The following is a 22141-nucleotide window of genomic DNA, read 5'->3' as shown; positions in this document are numbered from 1 at the left end:
TGGATGGAAGATCTCTCTATCTCCTCCTTTTTCTACTGCCTTGCAAATAAAATAAATAAATCTTAAAATATGTTTATCAGGGCTGGCATGGCTTAGTGGTTACTTGACTTTTGTTATTTTATGGATCCATTTTTTTCTCTTCATTACCAAAGAGACCTCTAGAAATGGGGGGTCAATAAAAAAATCAACTGGAGCCGGTATTGTGGCATATCAGGTAAAGAAGCCACCTGTGATGCCAATATCCCATATGGACACTGGCTTGTGTTGTAGCTGCTCTACTTCCCAGCCAGCTCCCGGCTAATTGCTTGGGGAAGCAGCAAAAGACGGCCTAGGTTCCCAGGCTCCTGCACCAACTTGGGAGACTCGGAAGAAGCTCCTGGCTTTGGCCTGGCCCAGCCCAAGCTCTTGTGGTCATTTGGCAGGTGAACCAGCAGATGGGAGGGCAGACAGAGCGAGAGAGATCTCCTATTGGATGATTCATTCCAAAAATGCCTGCAACAGCTAGGGCCAGGCCAGGTCAAAGCCAGGAGCCAGGAACTGCATTGGGGTATTTTGATGGGGTGGCAGGGAGCCAGGTGCTTGAGCCATCATCTGGTGCCTCCCAGGGCGCACTTGAGCAGAAAGCTGGATCAGAAGAGGTGGCAGGACTCAGGCCCAGGCACTCTGATATGGGACGAAGACACCCCAAGCAGTGGCTCAACCTGCTATGCCACAATGCCCACCAAGGTCTGCTTTTGTTTTGAGCATCTAAAAGGCTACCTTTGAATTTATAGAGGTGTTTCCAGCATCCCTGGTGAGTCAGATGGCATTTGTTCCAAATTCCTAACATGCAGGACAACTGACTGCTGAAGAAACTGTCTCATATTATTCTGCCCTGAGATTTTATCTGACAGACAGCTTTGGCCTGAAAATCATGTTGCATTGTGCTTGCGAGGTTCTTTCTGAGTTTTATCACAATCGTTTCTTTTAAGCTGATCTGAAGCTTTAAATTACTGTCCCAGTCATATTTCAAATCACCCATTCCTCTAAGGACAATGGGTTGGTATGCTGTAAGTGGAATGTCAGCAAGTACTAGATATGCTTAAGCTTCTCCCTGCTCTGTTTAAAAAAAATGGTTCATGAGAGAAGATTTGTCAAGGCTCAGGATGGAAACAGACCATTTAGCCCTGTGTGTCAGGGATCTGTACTATGGGCTGCTTTGCCGAGAGAGGAAAAGTGTTAACCAGGGATATAATTAAGGCAGTTAAGACTGTAACATTTGCAAGAAATAACTGATCAGTTCTTTCTTTCACAGTGTCTCCTAATCTGAGAACAAGAAAGTTCAATGAAACTCACAGCTTCTAAATTTAGAATAAATAGTAAAAAGGAAATTTATCTTATAGAGCTCAATTGCCACCCGTAGAGTATAGCACGGCAAGAGGTCACTGGGTTAAAAGCTAGAATATAAAATTTTTACACTTACTGCTTTTTTAATCTTATTAAAGGAACACATGCTTATTATAAAAAAATCTGCAAAAGTAAAAAGAAAGATACAACTGTTTACATTTTGATGTACTTTAATTGTCAGTCTTTGTGTGTATTTTAGTGCTATTTTATTTTCTAATACAGTTGTCATCATGGTGTATTTTGGAAGTAAGCTTTTCCCCTTATAATATTACATGGCACAGCAGAGTTTGATAAAAATGGCCCTGTAAAGTTATGGAGACTATTAGCCCCTGCGGAGAGGCAACATGAAAGGTCATGTAATTTATTAAGTGTCTACTATGTGATAGTCACTAGGCTAAATCTCATGCCACTGTGTACCGTCAATGTCAAGAGTAAACTGAACTCTTCTTCTGTTGGGTCTAAGACACAATTCATTCTATAAAGATTTTTGAGCATCTACCAAGTGCCAGGGACCATGTTAGGTACTGCACAACTGTCAACAAGATGCATACTATCCTGACCTTACAGAGATTAGTGTCTACCCTTTGGATTACTCATCTCTTCATTAGTTATGCAAATGAATATTGAGCTCTTATAATGTGTGAAATATGGGCTTTTGTATGAGATCCATGAAAACTATCTTTAGAAAGGAGAGGAATTACTTACATTAACAATTAAATGCAAGAGAATGAATGATACTTTCATGACCAGTGTGACTCTAACATCCATACCAATATACAAAGTTTCACTATCAAGGTGAAAGTAATAATGATTCTAATGCTAATTGCAAACACACCTATGGCACTTACTACATGTTAGCACTGTTCTAAAGGCTTTTACATATGGTAACCATATCATCTTCACTAGGACCCCGAGAAAATGCTGCCATATTACATTGACTCCAAGACCTCATTGGTCATAAGGAACATTCTGATCCAGAGTTGTTGAAATATGGGTGAAAAAGCATGTCTTAAAACTGATGAATTATGTTACTATTATTCTCATTTTATTTGTTAAAGATTTTTTATTTATTTGACAGGTAGAGTTACAGACAGTGAGAGAGAAAGAGACAGAGAGAAAGATCTTCCTTCCATTGGTTCACTCCCTAAATGGCCACAACAGCCAGAGCTACGCTGATCCGAGGCCAGGAGCCAGATGCTTCTTCCTGGTCTCCCATGTGAGTGCAGGGGCCCAAGCACTTGGGCCATCCTCCACTGCCCTCCTGGGCCACAGCAGAGAGCTGGACTGGAAGAGGAGTAGCTGGGACTAGAACCAGTGCCCATTTGGGATGCTGGCATCACAGGCAGAGGATTAACCTCCTGCGCCATGGCACCAGCCCCTATTATTCCCATTTTAAAGAAGAAGAGTAAAGAGATAAAGTATCTGACCCAGTATTGGAACCCAGTCAATGCAGCTCTATAGCTTTTACTTTGAACCAATATCCCACTCCATCAATAAGACAACCTTTGGCCCAGAGGTATGGAGAAAACAATGCAGGCTCTGGAAATCAAGTTAATATTAGCCAGAACAGAGGAATACTTACACAGGGAGTAGTCTGGCAATTTCAAATGGACTAGCAAGTCACTGGCCTAGGTATCTGTTAACGGGTAAGGCAGTGTGAGGTGAGTCCTGGAAGCTCAGAAACTAAGTTCCAGTTCCAGATCCATTACAGCAATCTTTGTGACCTGTATCATATAATTTAATCATTCTGTAGTATTTTGTCATGTGTAAAATAAGGAGATAGGTTGAAGCTATTGAGTATCTCAAACTTTTCTGACTGCAACTCACAGAAGAAAACCTTTTAGACTGTGATCAAGTACACACACATCTATTAGCAAAACAACACAAAGAGGCAAACAACATTTAATCCTGTATAATTACTCTGATGGTTTCTTTTCAAAATTTTTAAAAAGATTTTATTTATCTATTTGAAAGGCAGAAATATATACAGAGTGGGAGAGAAAGACAGAGTGTGGTCTTCCACCACTGGTTTACTCCCCAAATGGCTGCAATGGCTGGATTGGGGCCAGACCAAGGCCAGGAGCATAGAACTCCATCGTGGTCTCCCATGTGGGTGCAGGGGCCCAAGTACTTGAGCCATCTTCTGCTGCTTTCCAGGCACATTAGCAGGGAGCTCGGTCAGAAGCTGGGTGGCTGGGACTTGAACTGGAGCCCATATGGGGTGCCAACACTATAGGCGACAGTTTAACCCACTGTACCACAATGCTGGCCCCACTCGGATATTTTCTATTCCATTCCATTCCATTAAAAATTGTCAGGGGTGGGTGCTTGGCCTAGGAGTTAAGATTCTGGTTAAGATGTTCACATGCTATACTGCAGTGCCTGTGTTTGATGTCTGACTGCAGTGTCTGACGACTTTCCTGATAATGTGGGTCCTTGGAGGCAACAGGTGATGGCTCAAGAACTTGTGTTCCTGCCAACCAGGTGGGAGACCTGGACTGAGTTCAAAGCTCCCAGATTCAGGCCCAGTCCAGTTAATATGAACATTTGGGGAGCATTATCTCTTTCTCTTTACTTCCTGAATGAATGACTGACTAAATAAATAATTTTGGGTTGCAAGGCATTAAACTGATTATAAGATTCACTAATGAGCCACATCGCAGAGTTTGGAAACTCCTCATAAAGAAAGTAAGTGGACCTTTTTGCCTTATAAATATTCATTTTCTTTTCATTTAAACAGTGTTCATTTGTATCTACTTGACAGGCAGAATGACAGGGAGACAGAGAGAGAAAGAGAGACAGAGAGAAAGAGAGAGGTCTTCCATTTGCTGGTTCACCCCCCCAAATGCCCACACAGCTAAGGCTGGGCCAGGCAGAATCTCAGAGACTGGAATTTTGTCCAGGCCTCCACATGGATGGCAGAGACCCAACATGTAAGCCATCCTCTGGCGCTTACTAGGAAGCATTGGTAGGAAGCTGGATCAGAAGCAGGGGAGCCAAGGACTTGAATCAGCACCCAGACATGGGATGTGGGCATCCCAAGTGGCAGTATAACCTGTTGTGTCACAATGCCCACCCTTGAGTTTCCTTTTAGTTGTATCATGACCTTATTACTTTCAATAGAAAAATTTTGTCACGGCAATCATTTGGCAAGTGAAGTGTTAGGGCAGAAATTCACTGTGTTCCATGACACACTTAGTGAGAAATTATTTGGTGTGTCTGAAAAAGGATTCTGCAGTCACATAAGTATGGAGAAGAGCTATGGACTCTTTATCCTGCTCCTAGAGTCTCAACAGATAATAAAGGCTCCGAGAATTCCAACAGGGAAGAAACTTGTTTATCTTTATAACCTAGTGTTTTTCCAATCTTATTGACCTCCAACTATTTGTTTCAAGGGACAGTTATTAAACTCTTATAGGACATGAATGTTCTGAAGAACTCGACTTGAAAAATGATCATTTAGGGAATTCTAGAACCTATAAAATATTAAGATAGCCATAGGTTCTTCTTACCATTATAAAAGGATTTCTACTTTTGCCCAAATATACTTGTATAGTTATCCTGCTTAGAGAGAGAAGTAAAATTCAGGGCAGAATTCTAGAGAATTGAGAAAAAGGGCAGAAAAAAGTTATTAAATTTTAGAAAATAACAAAAGAAGGATAATAGACTACAATGTCAATCAATGAATATTATACTATTTTATTGATCACTGACATATGAAGAAAGTATCAAGTATATATACATAATTTTATAATACTTTTAATAGTTTTAAATAATGACTTTATAGTTAAATATGTATATGTAACTTAAAAAGATCACACTATTAAACTTCCTCCTTTATCTTGGTTTAAGTTTCAGAAGTCAATTAGGAGTAGAGTATTAAAACTAGCATTAAAAGTAAATAGTGTCTATCAATGTATAAGGGTCATATTTTACAATGTTTTCATCTTCTCATTTTCTTTCAGATCTAAGATAAAAGAAGCAACTTCTGTAAAAAATAGACATTGGTCCATCAAAAAGAAACAGTGCACACTTTTTTTTTTTTTAAATAAAAGGCTGCCTTCCTCTTCCAATAAAAAAAAAGACAGCTGATAATATAATTTTCAAAGAGGAGTGGGGGGGGGAGAGAGAAGATAAGCATGTTTTGTGTGGGGGGGGGTAAAGTTAGTAGCTCATCTTTAATTTGCTTTCCTTTGTAATTTCTTCTATTTTAAAAATTTTATATATTTATTTGAGACACAGTGAGACACACACACACACACACACACAGCCCTCTCACCTGTCAATGTTTGGGATTGGGCTAGCCAGGAATCCAATGCAGGTCTTCCATGTGGATGGCAGAAACCCAATCACTTAACCCATCACTGCTGCTTCCCAGGGTTCCCATTACTAGCAAGCTGGAGTCAGAAGCTAGAGCTAGGAATCCAACCAAGGTACTCCAGTATGAGCCATGGCCTTCCTAACAGCTATCTGCACCACTAGGTTAAATGCTCAACTCTCTTTCTGATTTCCAAGTATCAGAAATCACATGGACGCAAATTAATAAACATGTAATGATATCAACTAACTTAATATATCCTTAGGGGAATTTTTCAAATATATTTTAATGTACTTGGTGCAAAGGGAGACTTTTTGTTTCATGGCAGACCATTGAATAGGAAATAAGTGGTGTCAGAGATGCCCTGCCTCGAGCATACTTTTCATGGTGCACCCAAAATCTGGCACAACTTTCTAGAAGTTAGTTAGCAATGCACTTGAAAAACCTTACAAATGTAAATACCATTAAGATAGCAATCCTGCTTTTAGGCATTTATGTTATAGGCAGAGTCTGAGACGTTTGTAAAGGTACCCAAAGATGTTAGTCATGATGCTGGATGTAACAGCAAACATTTTGAAATAATCTTATTTTGAGCAATTCAGCCTTGTCTTGGTAGATTTGGTACAAAGAAGGGAATATTAGCCAGCCATTTCAAAAAATGAGTGTGGAGACTAAACACATAAAAATATTTTAATATAGACTTAAGGCAAAAAAAAACACCAGGTCATAAAATGCTATTTTCATCCCTGCCTGGTTGAAAAGAAAAAAGAGAAGCTGGATATACGTGAACACATACACACACATACACCCTGAGAGAGAGACAGAACATATCCAAACCAACTGATAGTATTTATCTCAGAGTGGGAAGATTATGGATAATTTTCCCTTTTCTGTTGGCAGTGTTTTCCAAATTTTCCTTGATGAGTGTGTATTACCTTTGTAATTTAAAAAGGAAAACATAAAGAAACAATCCATCATTCAGTCTCATTGTCCTATTAGCCTCGTTATATTATTTGTTTAACATCCTCTAAAAGAAATTGGTATTTATTTTTACAGCCGCAAGCAGAGCTTCTATGAATACATTGCTATTCCCCGTGGGCACCCAAGAGATTGGTGGCTTCCAGGGCTGGCTCCAAGTAGGCAGGCCAATCAATCTCTCTATGAGTGTCTGCGTCTCTGGGCCTGACCTTTCTGGAAGTGGGCACTGATGGGACCCAGTGTGAAAGGTGTAAGGATGCTCCCCACCTGGACCCTCCAAGCTCTTCCCTTACGGCTCAGGGCTCACAGCTGACATTCTACCACCTGAGAGCCATTCTTCAGGCTTATGGATTTTCACCCTATTAAAATGCAAATAACCCAGGAGAAGTACACATTAAACTTTACCTGTCACCTGGGTTAAATGAGTATAACATATCATTTTCTGGGAATAGGTTTTAATGGGGGAAGACATGGGATTTCAGGGAGGAGGGAGACAGAAGAAAGAATGAATGAATAGACATGGCGTCTGAGGAGTTATTAATATTCACAATAGTTATATTTTTATTTATGGTATATGAGTCACTTAGGAATAGGCTATCACATTTAATCTCAATTAAATCAAATAAAATGGCTATCACCGAGGCAAGCTATTCAGACCAGATTTGGAAAAGTACAGAAGACAAAATCTGCAAAACTTTAGAATTTTTCTAGAGCCACTCCTGAAAGCTACAATCCCAATCATTCAGATATACTCTTTAATTCACTCCGTTCTTTAAGCTACCTGTAAGCAGATTTGATACTGTCCAAATAACTGGACTGCATGTTGCTGAGTAAGGCTAGAATCAGTCAAGAAAAGGTGACAGGATCTTACTTGACTGATGCGTACCAAAAGCCAGAATCAACACCTTTGAGAAATTTTTGTTCTAAAAGACAACAGCCAACTGGAAACACACATGAAAGACTCTAGAGAGAAACTTCAAGAATATTTATGAGCATGAGTCTTTTTATTAATGCTTGAAGATTGGAAAAGAAAGGAAAGGACCAGAAAGTGACAATAGAAGAATGCAGTTGAACAAAGGGAGAGCATACAGAATTACTTTTTTTTTTAAACCATAAATATACAAATAAAGCACAAGTACAGCATAGTGCTTAACAACATTGACTCTGGAACCAACTGCTTGGGTTTGAATTCTTGCTCTCTCACCGACTAGCTGTGTGAATGCATTCCCCAACTTCCTCCTCATAAGAAAAGGGGATGATAAAGGTATCTGTCTCATGGAGTCTCTCTAAAGAACAAATTAGTTAATATTTATAACATGAACAGGCACAGAGTAATTGTCTTAAGGTGATGATTAAATCCTCATACATACTCACATATGGCCAGGAAGAAATACATCACAATGCTAGTGTATGTTAATTTCACATAGTAGAGGTATGACTTTTTAAATGCCAAAAAAGTCAACATATATATTTTCATAATCAAAGAAATAATGATACACATCAAAAACAGTCATCAGAGGAAAAGAGGTGCTTGCCAATTCAAGATTAATGGTTATATTTAGTACATTCCAATCCTTAAACTTTCAGCTAACTGAAGCTGTACCTCTTAGTATTAATTACAAAATATATAAGGGCAAGCATTTGGCAAAGCAATTGGGATGCTCACATTCCAAATCAGAGTGTCTGGGTTCGAGTCCCAACTCTGTTTCTGATTAAAGTTTCCTGCCAATGCATACCCTGGGAGGCAGTGGAGGATGGCCCAAGTACTTGGGTTCCTGTCATGCACATGGGAGACCCAATTTCTGGCACCTGGCTTTAGTCTGGCCCAATCCTGGGTGTTGCAGGAATTTGGGGGGGAGAATCAGTGGATTGAAGAATTCTTTCTCTCTTCTTTTCAAATAAAAATAAGTAAATAAATGAAATTTTAAATCAGAGATAAAAATATTAAGAAATATTAATTAAATATTAATAAAAAATTAAATATTAAGGGGATGGCCAAGTAGGGTCAGCAACATTGCAGGCAGAACTGTAAATTTCTTATTAGAGATGCCCCCTGCCTTCACCTGGCCAGCTCTCCTCCCAGGCCAGCCAAGTAATGAAAGTCAACAGAGTGCCTTCCCCTAGGAGGTTCACACCTCCCTTAGGATATACCCCATGTGAAGAGATAGATAGGTCTGGGCCTCTGAATTTACAAGGCCTAAAGCCCACCAGATTATTATCAAGCCCCTTCTGTCAGGTTCTATTTGCCTCTCAATCAGAAAAATTACTTGTAGCTTAGACAGCACCTTTCTTAGCTCCTCTAATAATGACTCTGTCCTTTGTTCTAGACCCTGTCTAGCGCACTTGGGCCTCATTCCTTTGTAATCATAACCTCTACTCTACCACCAATGGCTCTACTCCCAACCTGTGTGTACTGATGGTCCTCTTCCCCACTTAATGCTGTATAATTGTTCAAACCTGGTAAATGCCACTCTTAGGATCATTGGTTACTATCCTCACTCTGTCTTTTATTACCTTATCTAAATATGATCAGAGTCGGTAAACTTGGAAGCCTTCCATAGCCTTGGCAACTCATGACAACAGCCTAGGATGGTTACTGGCGCCATAAACTAGAGTGTCAATTTGTTGGGTCAACAACAGGAGCCACTGTGCACTTGCTCCTCATGTGGGATCTCTGTCCTTAATGTGCTGTACATTGTGATTTAATGCTATAACTAGTACTCAAACAGTATGTTTCACTTTGTGTTTCTATGTGGGTGCAAACTGTTGAAATCTTTATACTAAATTGCTCTTCTGTATATAAAGAGAATTGAAAATGAATCTTGATGCAAATGGAAGGGGAGAGGGAGCGGGAGAGGGGAGGGTTGCGGGTGGGAGGGAAGTTATGGGAGGGGGAAGCCATTGTAATCTATAAGCTGTACACTGGAAATTTATATTCATTAAATAAAAGTTAAAAAAAAGAAATAAAATGCATAATATATAAATATATATACAACTAATATGTCTATAAAATACAACTAATAAAGTAGTAAACCTGTCAAAGAAAAAGGATGAGTAGAAGTCAAGATTAAAAGATAAAAACAAGGAATTATTAGGCTGAGTTTCTGACTTTGAGGCAAGGAGTGTTTCGAGAATTATATAGAGATAAAAAATTATGTTTTCACAGTAACATACATGGAACGATCATATCATATTAGCATGATAAGATAATTACCAGCTTTATGAGGAGAACTGATAGAGGCAGATATGAAGATTCAAAATATTAATAAAATTAGCACTGGCGAACACACTACAGGAAGCAACTAGGCATTATCTCAAGACTAGACAAAATGATCTAACGGGTCCTGCTCTTCCTCACCTTCTGAATTCATCAAGGAAGTTATATTGTAGAATGATTCATGACCCACGGCATTTGGCAGAGATGACCGCGATTCAACTCTGCGTTCTTAGCTACTGGGGTCCAGGGGAGAGGTGAAGCGGAAAGCGGAAATGACTTACTGGAAAGGAAGTGCTGAGAGGCTGGGCCAAAGTCCCTGTGGGCTTCGTGCAGCTGCCTGACGCGGTCCTCCACGGCCACCTGGGAGGGGAAGGAGAGAAGTTACATCCTCTCATCACAGCACACGAGGAACAATTAAAGCAACCTATCATGTTTGGCAAGATCTTTGAGGTCTCTAAGGCCGAGAACACTAACGCAACAATTCATAACCCTGCCTTTAATACGCACTTACCATCTATAGTCTGCAAGACTCATTTTCATCAAACCAAGGCCAATCACAAAGATTTCCTCTACTGACAATGTTAAAATGATGTTTTTCACTCTGCTCATTGGCAGCCTCAATGGAACTACTGCCTCAACTGCACCATCACAAAGCAGAAACTCATTCTTTTACAAAACGATTAGTAGGCTGGTTATTTGCTATTATCTTAAGTAACTAAAGGATCTTAGAAATGACGTAGATTTTGTATGTTAGTCTGCTATTTTTGACTTTTTTGGAATTAGCGTTGATCAATAATTAATGAGACATTGGGTGATAATTACTGATAATTAATAAGTAACAAATAGTTAAGTATCAAGGAAGTAGAAGCAAGGCTTTAATTTGAGGTATTAAAGTATGGGTAGTAGAACAGAAGAAATTTTCAGATTCCAGTTTTCACTAGACTTGGAAATTACTAGGAAATATACCTTTATGCTACATGGCATAAAAACCATCATCTTTATGTTACTCTATACTATATTGATGCAGTGTACTGTCACATTAGTGAGCTCCATTCTTGGTGGGCCAAAAAGAAAGAATTTCATGGCGAAATGGCATACGCTGTCATCTGGCATTTGCTAACTCAGTGTTTATGGTGACTACGAGCATGCTAGCTCTGTAACACTGAGTCCCGATTCAACTGTGAACACAGCTTTCCGAGAATCACCAGAACCCAGAGGGCTTAGCTCCTGTGGTGTGGAGAAGTCCCAGGAGGTGAAACTGCTCGGAACCTCATCAGCAAAGTGTTTCAGGCGGCCTGCTCTGCTGTCAACTCTGACTTCTAATGTCACTGAAGTGCCTAGTGTGTATCCCGAACAGACTTCCATGGCGGAGACCTGCATTGAGTGGCTCCTTGCTTTGTCTGGTTCTGCCTTGGCAGTTAATAGGCATTTGGGGAATGAATCAGCAGATGGCAGCTCTCTGTCTGTCTCCATTTCTCTGTCCCTCAAATAAAATAAGTAGATAAAAACAAAATCAAATAATGAAATGAAATATTCAGGAAATAGCATTCAAATAATGAAAGGCCTGAGCACAACATTTTTCTTTTTATAAATGAACATTAGAGAAAGGTATTGTGTGGCTGCAGTGCAGAGGTGACTTCATAAAGAAATAGCTTTGAGAGAAAGACTTGATGGCAACCAAAGTCCTCACAACCTGTAGCTACTTAGGCACACAACACTGCTCTGCGAGCGACAGTGTGAGGCAATGAGATATGATGAACTTTTTGGAACGACAGCCTCTATGCGTAAGACCTTTCGAAGCAGCTGTGTTTTTAATCAATGTGAGGAAGCATGTACAAATCAGACAGCAAAAGACAAACTGTAAACCAGTACCTTGCATTCTGGCACAATTAGTGCTTTGCTCAGGTAACATTTTGCTCCCTTTATATGTATCTGGGAATACGGGAAGGGGTACGCGTGACACAAATGCTGTACTTCCTGCTCTCTCTAGGGGCAAAGGGTTGGAGGAGAGGAAGAGCGATGTGGCCAGGTCAGGCAACGCCTGGCTAGCAGAACACTGCTGTTGAGGAGGGCAGCAAAGTACAATTAGTTAGGCACCTGAGGAAGTGGAAGGTACAAAACCAGGCCCAAACTCAAGGTGCACTCCATAAGCCGAGGGAAGTGCTGAAGACTTCTGTGTGATGACTCACTATTTTAGAGGAAACTTGGGTTTTAGAAAGATTAGTCTGTCAGTGTGGCATAAAATAGATTCAAAAGGGGCCCTGAGGCTGAAACCAGTTACAGGCTGTTGCAATTGACTAGACTCGAGGTAATAATGTGTTAGAATGAAGAGAATGCTGCCTGGGGTACAGAGCAGGAACATCTTAGGAGGTGTTTTGAAAAAAGGAAGACCTATCCAATTTGGTGGTGAAGCTTAAGTTTTGAAGATGCAGATCAACTCCCAGATTTCAGACAGAACACCAGGAGCATGGGGATATTGCCTTTGGAAATGCAGGAATTAGAAAGGAGACGAATGGCGTCTGTGCGTATGAATTCATTTGGAACATGGGAAGTGTGACCCAACAGTGAAGCCTCTACCTGGAGATTCTTGCACAGTGAGAGATAACCAGTTTGTCTCAGTTGTTAAAGGAAGGAAAGCGGAGTGAGAATCAGGGCTCTTAGAGTGAACTTCAGAAGGGGGGTTGAGAAGGAAGGCCTAAAGGAACATGAATGGAATCTAAAGGGACAAGAGGAACCCAACTTCCTCTGAACCCTAGGCCCTACCTCTCTGTTCCCTTTTATAAAGAGGAATACAAGGATAACATATTCTTGGGAGCAGACACCCTGTTTCCACTATTAGATCATCGATCATGAAAGCTTAGAACTGGAAGCAACCTTATCTACTGATCCACGAGGGTTTATTCTTTAGAACCATCGCAGATGGGCAGAAAACTGCCATCTGGTCCATGAGTACTCATAATCTAGTTTGCAGCAATTCCTTAGTAAATGCACGTCAGGGGAAAAAAGGTCCTTTCAGTTTATATGCTCTGTGAGCACAGGGACATATCATTCTTTCCTTACTATACGTCCAGTGACTAGCGTAGTACTTGGCATATAGCAAGTGCTCAATTCATGTTAGTTGAATGAATTAATGTACAGTTTTTCCTGGATCTTCACCATAATAGTTACATTTACATAAATACTTTCTTTTTCGAGATTCCTGACACAAGGTTTTAGAAAAATCTCCCTCCCTACTTCTCTCTCTTCCTTCCTTCCATTTTTTGATGATAAACTTTAAAAAAAAGAGAGGCAAGAAAATGATTTAGATTCATTTTGACAATAACAATGGATTAAAAAATTAAAGCAATAATTTGTAAAACGGCCCTGAGGCCCAAATCTCACCCATATTTGTTTTATTCTAGTTTCTAAGCACTCGTATTTGAGAGTGCTGAGGAGTATATATCACTTTCCTTTGCCTTCTCATCACACATGAATTCTGTAAGCAGTGGACTGACTAGAGAGGCCTCTTCTCTTTGCTTTAGTAAGAAACGTCTCTATACGCATTCCAAGGATATTTACTAGAATGCAAGTTCTTTGTCTATGAAGACAGAGACCATGTCTGTCTTATTCAAAATTCAGCATGGTGACGAATTCATTGGAGAGGTTACTTCAATTCATATTCAGGAAATGAATGACGGAATGACTTTTGAGTTCCTGATATGTGTTAGGCATTGGGTTAAGCATGAATATGGTGAACCTGCAAGTGTGATTTGGTGGTGGTGGGGTGTTTGGTTTAGTGGTGAAGACACCAGTAAAGACGCTTGCGTTCTGTATCAGGGTATCTGGGTTCCGCATCCGGGTCTACTACCATTGGCTCCAGTTTCTCAAAGTAAAAAAATAAATAAATAAAAAGAAAGTATATAATTTGGGGGATAATGGATGAATACCAAGTCATCCAACTATATTAATGATAACACATTCTAAATTGCTAGCATTGACCATATCCCCAAGCTTAGTCATTCCTGTGTATATGATATCTTTATTGTACTTTGGTCTTCAAGCTTGCCTTAAATAAACCAAAAGAAAAAAGAAAGAAAAAGTATAGATGATGGGTGGTTCCTTGAAATAATTTCAAATAAATTTATCTAAATGTAAACATTGGTTACTTTGTCTTAAATTCTCAAGGGCTTCCTCTTTTTTTCTTGACCTCTTAGTGAAATACTTTTAGGTATTATCTTCGCTGGAGGTTTAGGAGAGTTACAGATCACCTCATGATGTGGAAATACAGTGCTAGACCACGTAGCTTCTTCCTTGTGTCCCAGTGTTCTTACTGATCCTACCTATCTAAAGCAGGCTTACTCTAGTCTAGGGAAAAGATGCAGCTAGACACATACATTCCGACTTTCTGGCCCTCACTGCCTCTAGACCCTTGGTAAATATCCATGGGCATGCCAGAGCAGACTTCACACCTGCACTAATGAGCTCGTTAGAACAAAACCAGAAGCCCTTCTTGTGCTATGATGGCAGTGCAGAAACCACACAGATGACTCTCTGCAGCCTACTCAGGAGTTTCCATCCTGTAGCTCTGCAGTTTAGATGGTTTCCTGGTGCATGTGTGTGTGCTTCAGAATTCACTCTTACTTCCAACTCCCGCCATGTAGCACTCAGAAATACAAGACCCAAGGGCTATTCTGGAAATGCTCCTAAGACTTATTTACAGTTTCAGTTAAAATTCTTTTAACTAATTATAATCCTTCCAGTTATAATCCCTTCCAAAATCCCTGTGTCTGAGGTGGGCATTTAGCCTAGCAGTTAAGATGCTGGCTGAGCAGCTCACGTCCCGTATCAGAGTTACCTGGGTTTATCCCTGGTTCTAGCTCCTGACTTCAGCTTCCGTGGGAGGCAACAGTGATGACCTAAGTGATTGTGTTCCTGCCACTCATGTGGGAGGCCTGGATTGGGCTCCTAGTTCCCAGCTTTGGCCCTAGTATATCCACGCCCATTGTGGATATATGGGGAGTGGACCAGCAGGTGGGAGCTCTCTGGGTATGAATAAACAAAAATCTTAAAAAACACATTGTTTTTGTAATTCTGATTTCTTTTGTGCTATGACCGAAAAATAATGGTCTGAGATAAGGTTTGTAGTGAGGGTTTTGTGATTGGCACAGCTTTGTGGCAAAACAACCTGAGCTTACTGAACGCAAGGACTGGCTGAATTCTCCCCTCCCATTTGTATGTCTTCTTGTAGTTAGGACACTTAGGAGTTAAACACAGTTTCTTGTTTTTCACTTCAGGAAAGCGACCAGCACGAAATCTGCTACTTTGAGCAGGAGCATAATTATTAGTTCATTCTGGATGATTTATTGCATGGATACTAACGGTGCCATCTGAGACCATCATTAATCCACCTTTCTAATGTTCCTCTCTCATAACTCCCCCCTTCTATTTTAGATTTCTGTGCCGATTCTTTTCTTCACCTCTAACTCCTTTTCGTATTCCCTCTTTTCCCCTTCTTCTCTCTCTCTGACCCCCACCTTCCCCCCAGGCCTCAAAGAAGGGGCTGTGCATCCTTGCAATACAGGCGAGGCATGAGGAGGATGGAAGCCCCTGACTAGAGTTAGGCCAACGTGAATCCAGAAATGATTTTCCTCTGATTCTGATGAAGTCTGCCATCAATGGGAAAGCCAGAGAGAACCAACAGCAAGTCCTTTGGCCATGGTTAAAGCCTTTTCTGCGTTCACCTCACCAGTTTCTAAAATGTACTTCAGAAATTTGTTGATTGGTTTTTGAGCTCCTACAACTGCCTTGGTCTGTGATAATGGAGTCAGGTTATATCAACATTAAATTGACTTCATACACTCAAGTACCTTAAGGGGATCATTAATTTTAATTTAGAAAAGCAGCAATCAACCTCCTATCCTGCCTCATTTGTCAGATTCTTTAGTTTTAGTTATATCTATAGACTGTTATGAGGATTGTGATGGAAATGGGAGCGATCACGGGGTATTTCTTTGGCTTGTTTTTGTTTTTTCCTTCTTTTTGGTTTCAAAGAGATATGAGAAAGCTTGAATCACACTGCTTGGATGATGTAACTCGATGCAGATTTTATCTTCGAAAGTAGGTTTACTTTGAAAAGCTTTCCTAATGTATGCCATGATTTGCAACAGAAACTGAAGTCAAGTGGCTCTCACCTTGCAGCACCACGACATTAAATCGTTTACATTGCAGCTTAGCCATTTATTCTTGAGCTTTATTTATTCCACATTTGGAAGATATCATTCTCGCAGACATTTTCTGAGGCCATTGGAGCATTCCATTCTAGGGGCATTTCGGGCCATAAGTAGCATCATGTTCACATGGTAATTACATAATTATGCCTCCTGGTATTAGAACACAGGAGTGTTCCCAAGGACCAGAAGTGGCAATTTGAAATAATTATCAGTGGGATAAAATAGAACTGGTATCGTCTGAAATCATAATAATAAAAAAAGACAGCATATATAGCAGTTAGTGAACCAAAACTAAAAGATGACTGAGGCAGGTTGATCAATGAAAAAAGAGAAACCACCAGAAGACAAACATTTTATCTCAATGGCAAAACCCTCAGACAAGTGTTTTGGGTAACAATACACTTGTAGATTTTCATTGTGTTCTACTAATTGCCTTTGAAATGGAGGCTGGGAGGGAGAACTTGCTGGAGAATTCATCCAAGGACCCTTAGTGGGGGAAATCCTGGGCTCCTTAACTCCCACTGCGCCCTCAAAGCGCTTCCTGACCTTGACTGGCTGCACAGTCACTCTGCCTATCAAAGAAGGTTGGCTGCCGGAAGCCCACTGGCTCATCGCTCTGGCCACTGATCAGCGCCTCTGCTTTACTCTCCCTGCCACAGAGATGCCAAGGCCGTACCAGGCCATTCTTTACAAATCAATAAACCGGCAGACTTCCTCTATGGTGCTTCCAAATCCTCCAGCTCCCAGCCCTGCTCTCTCCACATATCAGAAGGTAGGACACAAGTTAAACAAAGCAGCACCCTTCGTGCCTCTGACCACGGGACAGAAGACAAGCAATATGCGTTGTTGTTTCTCGGTGCAGGCTTGTCAGAAGTGGAGGTACACATTCAGGGGGTCACACTCCATCCGCAGCCCTCTTTCTGCCTTCTGACCTATCTCTCCTCTTCCTTCCCACCCCCCTCCTTCTTCACCTCCACCTCCACACCCCCAAGGCTGTTTGTGAGCTCCCCAGATCGGCAGAAGACTTCCAACCTAAATGGAAGCTATGGTTTTCCAAATGTGGCTTTCCATAGTGCAGAGAACGACTGGGGAAAAAAGTTCCAAAACACAACATGATCTTCTCTAGGAGCAACAGAAGATTGAATTTCTTGGTCATCACGGAAGTAGGTACACTTCCCTGAGCAGTCATCTGAGGGGCTTTATGAAATTCTCCCATCCACTAAAGCAAGAAATCCTGAAATCCATCAGGATACGTGCACTGTACCTTGACTCTCTTTTTAATCCGCAAGTGAAACCAAGACAGTAAAGTGTAATAAAAATGCATATAGCCCCAGGCTTTGTGCCTTAGCAAAGAGAGAAAAAATAAGCTTCTTCACTTAATATGTCTCCTGCCAATAATCAGCCGCTGCATTGGGGGATTTTGCTTTATAATCTTAACGTATAGCAGTGAACTCCATGTTTGTCGTGTGACAAGAATAAAGAAGTGTTCCTTTCTTTCAAAAAAGACACTCTCACCGGTTTTTCCAAAAGAGAGACATGTGTCAACTTGAAAGAAAACTACAGGGGAGAGGACTCTCTTGATTTTTAGCAATGTGGTTTTTGCATCTTGCCTGCAGTTGTCAGTGGAGTGCCAAGGGGAGGTGGGGTTAGCCCATGACGAGGCTAACACGTGGTTTGTGGGCCTTCTCAGCACTGTTCCAGGATGGGTAGCCTGTCCTTCCCAACTACTGGTTCTTAGGCAATTAATAAATATCCCTAGGAAGATCACTGATAGCTCATAACAGGCATCTAGTATCACAGCTGTGAGTATTTGCATTTTAAGAGCAACTTTAATTAAATAATTAAGCAATTAATTACTCAAATAGTTAATGAGTGCTTATAAAGCACTTTGCTGAGAGAGAGAGAGAGGGGAAAAAAGTGAATAGGAAGACAAGAAGGGGCAGGTGCTTGGTGTAGCAGTTACGATGCAGTCTCGCGTGCCTCTATCCCATCTCAGAATGTCTGGGTTCGAGTCCCAGCTCTGTTCCTCATTGCATCTTCCTATTAACACACACCCTGGGAGGGAGCAGGTGATGGCTCAAGTAGTTCCTGACACCCACATGGGAGACCTGGACTGAGTGCTAGGCTCCTGGCTTTGGCCAGGCCCAGCCCTAGCTATTGTGAATATTTGGTGAATAAACTAAAGGATGGGAATACTCTCTCTCTCTCTCTCTTCCTTTCAAATAAATATAAATCATAAAAGTTAAAAGAGAAAACAAGGGGGGCCAGCATTGTGTCATAGGGGTAAAACTACTGCCTACAATGCCAGTACCCCATATGGGCACTAACTGGTTCATGTCTCTGTAATTCTGACTATCAAATATGTAAATAAATCTTTAAAAACAAGGAGCCATATTTAGCGATTTTGTGAATTAAATATTTATAAATAAGCATAATAAAGTAATATTGCAAATATTTTGGAACAGCACGGCCAATCTCTGATTTGATAGTACATCAAAACTACGTAGGAAGCTTTTGAAAAATACAGACTATTTTCTCATATCCACAATTTCTGACTGCGGGGCTGTGTTTGAGAGTCTATACTTTCTTTAAGGTTCCATGGAAGATTCTGTGCACAGCCTGGCTTTGGAGCCATGGGTGTAGTGGACAGGCCACCGATTTTATGATTCAGAAAGACCTGAGTTGGAATCCCTTATTAGTTCTTTGGCTTTCAGCATCCTATCAAATAATCTACAAACCATGATTTGCTTATCTGTTAACAGAAATATTGACTAGCAATAACAGCAGCAATGTCAACAGCAATAATAGCAAACATTTACAGAACATCTGCTATGTCCCAAGTTCTATTTCAAGAGCTTGACAGGTATATTCCATTCACGTCTTTTCTATCAGAAGGTAAACTCGATGAGGGCAGCAGTCAGTCTCTCTCCTTTCAAGGCTGCATTCCCAGGACTCAGGTCAGCTCTTGTCTCATCATAGGCAACCAGCTGAGTATCTGAGAGAATGAACGCCCCTCCAAGGAAAGTACCACGGTAACGTCCACCTGACAGATGAGATGGCGTCAAGTTCACGGCTGGAGAGGCCACTTTCTGGCGCTCAGTGGGCACTCCTTTCTTTCCTTGATAACTGGAAAGTGCTCCAAGAACCCTAACCAGCTACGATGAGTACAGAGTATCTGGATCAAACTCAGGAGAAAGGCTGCTTTGAAGATGGGCCTTCAAAATTGGGTAAGCTTTTGATGGGCAACAAGGGAACAAATGTTCTGGGTGGCAAGAGCAGAATGTGCAACTTTTTCGGCATTAGTAGAGGCCTGGATGTGGAGTATCAGCTGAGGGAGAGCTGAATAATATATGTGGCTAGAAATGTAACTTGGAGGTCAACCAGGGCAGTAATGGACTGTCAATTGCAAGTACAGAGATTTCACTTAATTGTTCATGGGAAGGCATTAAAATATAGCCACAGATCTTATTGGCTCTAAGCTGAAAAGCCCTTCACTCAGCCCAACTTCCAAAGTGACCACTGCAGCTGAGGGGATGGTCAAGTAGGGTCAGCAACATTCCAGGCAGAACTGTAAATTTCTTGTTAGAGATGCCCCCTGCCTTTACCTGGCCAGCTCTCCTCCCAGGCCAGCCAAGTAATGAAAGTCAACAGAGTGCCTTCCCCTAGGAGGTTCACACCTCCCTTAGGATATACCCCATGTGAAGAGATGGATAGGTCTGGGCCTCTGAATTTACAAGGCCTAAAGCCCACCAGATTATTATCAAGCCCCTTCTGTCAGGTTCTATTTGCCTCTCAATCAGAAAACTTAATTGTAGCTTAGACATTACCTTTCTTAGCTCCTCTAATAATGACTCTGTCCTTTGTTCTAGGCCCTGTCTAGTGCACTTGGGCCTCATTCCTTTGTAATCATAACCTCTACTCTACCACCAATGGCTCTACTCCCAACCTGTGTGTACTGATGGTCCTCTTCCCCACTTAATGCTGTATAATTGTTCAAACCTGGTAAATGCCACTCTTAGGATCATTGGTTACTATCCTCACTCTGTCTTTTATTACCTTGTCTAAATATGATCAGAGTCGGCGAACTTGGAAGGCTTCCATAGCCTTGGCAACTCATGACAACAGCCTAGGATGGTTACTGGCGCCATAAACTAGAGTGTCAATTTGTTGGGTCAACAACAGGAGCCACTGTGCACTTGCTCCTCAGGTGGGATCTCTGTCCTTAATGTGCTGTACATTGTGATTTAATGCTGTAACTAGTACTCAAACAGTATGTTTCACTTTGTGTTTCTATGTGGGTGCAAACTGTTGAAATCTTTATACTAAATTGCTCTTCTGTATATAAAGAGAATTGAAAGTGAATCTTGATGCAAATGGAAGGGGAGAGGGAGCGGGAGAGGGGAGGGTGGTGGGTGGGAGGGAAGTTATGGGGGGGGTGAAGCCATTGTAATCCATAAGCTGTACACTGGAAATTTATATTCATTAAATAAAAGTTAAAAAAAAATATTTTAAAATAATTAAATTAAATTTTGATTTAACTTAATTAATAAATTTAAAATTTACATGATATTCCTTTTTAATGCATCAACGTGCCAATAAAATTCAAGAAGAATAAGAAATATCTTTAAGAAGCAAGTCTCTCTATTACCATGTCCTCTGGCTATCTTGCTCCCCACCCTGGAGAAAGTGAAGAAAGGATAAATTGCCAGAAAGAAGAGCAAGAGATGTGTCATCGGATGTGATGGGTCACATGTAAAGGTACCAGAAAGAAGGAGGGGTTATAAAGCCTCAGCCGCACCCTGGATGAGAAGAGGACGTGGAAATCTCACTGGTTTGGTGGGGAACAGTTTGACCTGAAAACCCAAGGCACTCACTCACTAGTGGTACAACGACTGGAGGAAAGGCTGGGGAACTTTCGAGAAGGACACCAGTGGATACTCCTCAAAAGCCCGCCCGTAATTCATCCTGAAGTTTAGATAGCAAGATCCCTCCTGTAGCTTAGTCAGCAACGGTACATTTTACTAAAAATGAACTAAGGTGTGTAGGGCACTGAACAACATTTGTTGCAAGGTGAGCGCTGAGGAAATTGTTATTTATTTGTGTTAAGAAGTGAGCGTCAGAAGAGAAGAGAAGTGGATGGGCTTATCAGACCCATCTCCAAAGGAAGTTCCTTATTTTGCTACCTCAAGCTAGCCAGTTGGGAACAGCCAGGTGACTTCTTTTTTTTTAAGATTTATTTATTTATTTGAAGGCAGAATTACAGAAAGAGAGAGGGAGGGAGAGAAAGAGACAAAGAATTTCCATCTGCTGATCACTCCCCAAATGGTTGAACAGACAGGGGTGAGTCAGGCCAAAACCAGGAGCCAGGAATTCCATTCATATCTCCCACGTAGTGGCAAGGGCCCAAGCACTTGGTCCATCTTCTGCTGCTTTCCTTGGCACATTAGCAGGGGGCTAGACTGGGAAGTGGAGCAGCCGGGACTTGAACCTGTGCTCATATGGGATGAGCGCTTCACAGGCTGCATCTTAACCCACTGTGCTACAATGCTGACAAGTGATTTCTATCTCTCAGCAGGGCTTACGTCTAGAAAGCGTGAGAAGTGGGCTCAAGAACACATTATTCCATGAGCACTTTCAAGTGCTACTATATGAGGGTTCTTCAAACAAGCTTGTGGAAAATGAAATTAAAAGCTAAGTTTATTTTGGTGCAAACATTTTTGAAATGCATGCATAGGTTTTGCATTACACACATTTCCAAGAACTTTTGAAGACTTCTTGTAAAACTGTATTGTGTTTGTCTTGTGGGAGACAGAAAATATGGAACATCACAAATCCCTGTTCATAAGGACCTTGTGTCTTTCAGGAAGACGACCGCACCAAGGGACAAATAAACACCCTGTAAGTGATAGTCTCTGTGCTAATGACCAATAAGAGTCAAGTGAGTTCTAGAAGGGAGAAAGCAGTGAAGCTTAGAACAGCCTGACAGACATGAGTGCAGTGACCTAGAAGACATTGTCCTAAGGCTTAGCACCC

General features: G+C 41.1%; 1 protein-coding gene across 9 annotated transcripts in view; it reads right to left on the bottom strand.

Moving 5' to 3' along the window:
* The window catches only part of DMD (dystrophin), a 2142101-nt gene that overhangs the window by 229270 nt on the left and 1890690 nt on the right, over positions 1–22141 (bottom strand). For all 9 annotated transcript variants that reach the window (XM_062183372.1, XM_062183374.1, XM_062183379.1 and 6 more), the window contains one exon: positions 10181–10259. In XM_062183372.1, coding sequence (XP_062039356.1) covers positions 10181–10259 — 79 coding nt within the window. The remainder of the gene's footprint in view (positions 1–10180; positions 10260–22141) is intronic.

Source organism: Lepus europaeus, chromosome X (genome assembly GCF_033115175.1).
Source record: "Lepus europaeus isolate LE1 chromosome X, mLepTim1.pri, whole genome shotgun sequence".
In the NCBI taxonomy this organism is placed as follows: domain Eukaryota; kingdom Metazoa; phylum Chordata; class Mammalia; order Lagomorpha; family Leporidae; genus Lepus; species Lepus europaeus.
Note: the sequence above shows the minus strand (reverse complement) of the source record. Positions and strands in the feature narration are given on the sequence as shown.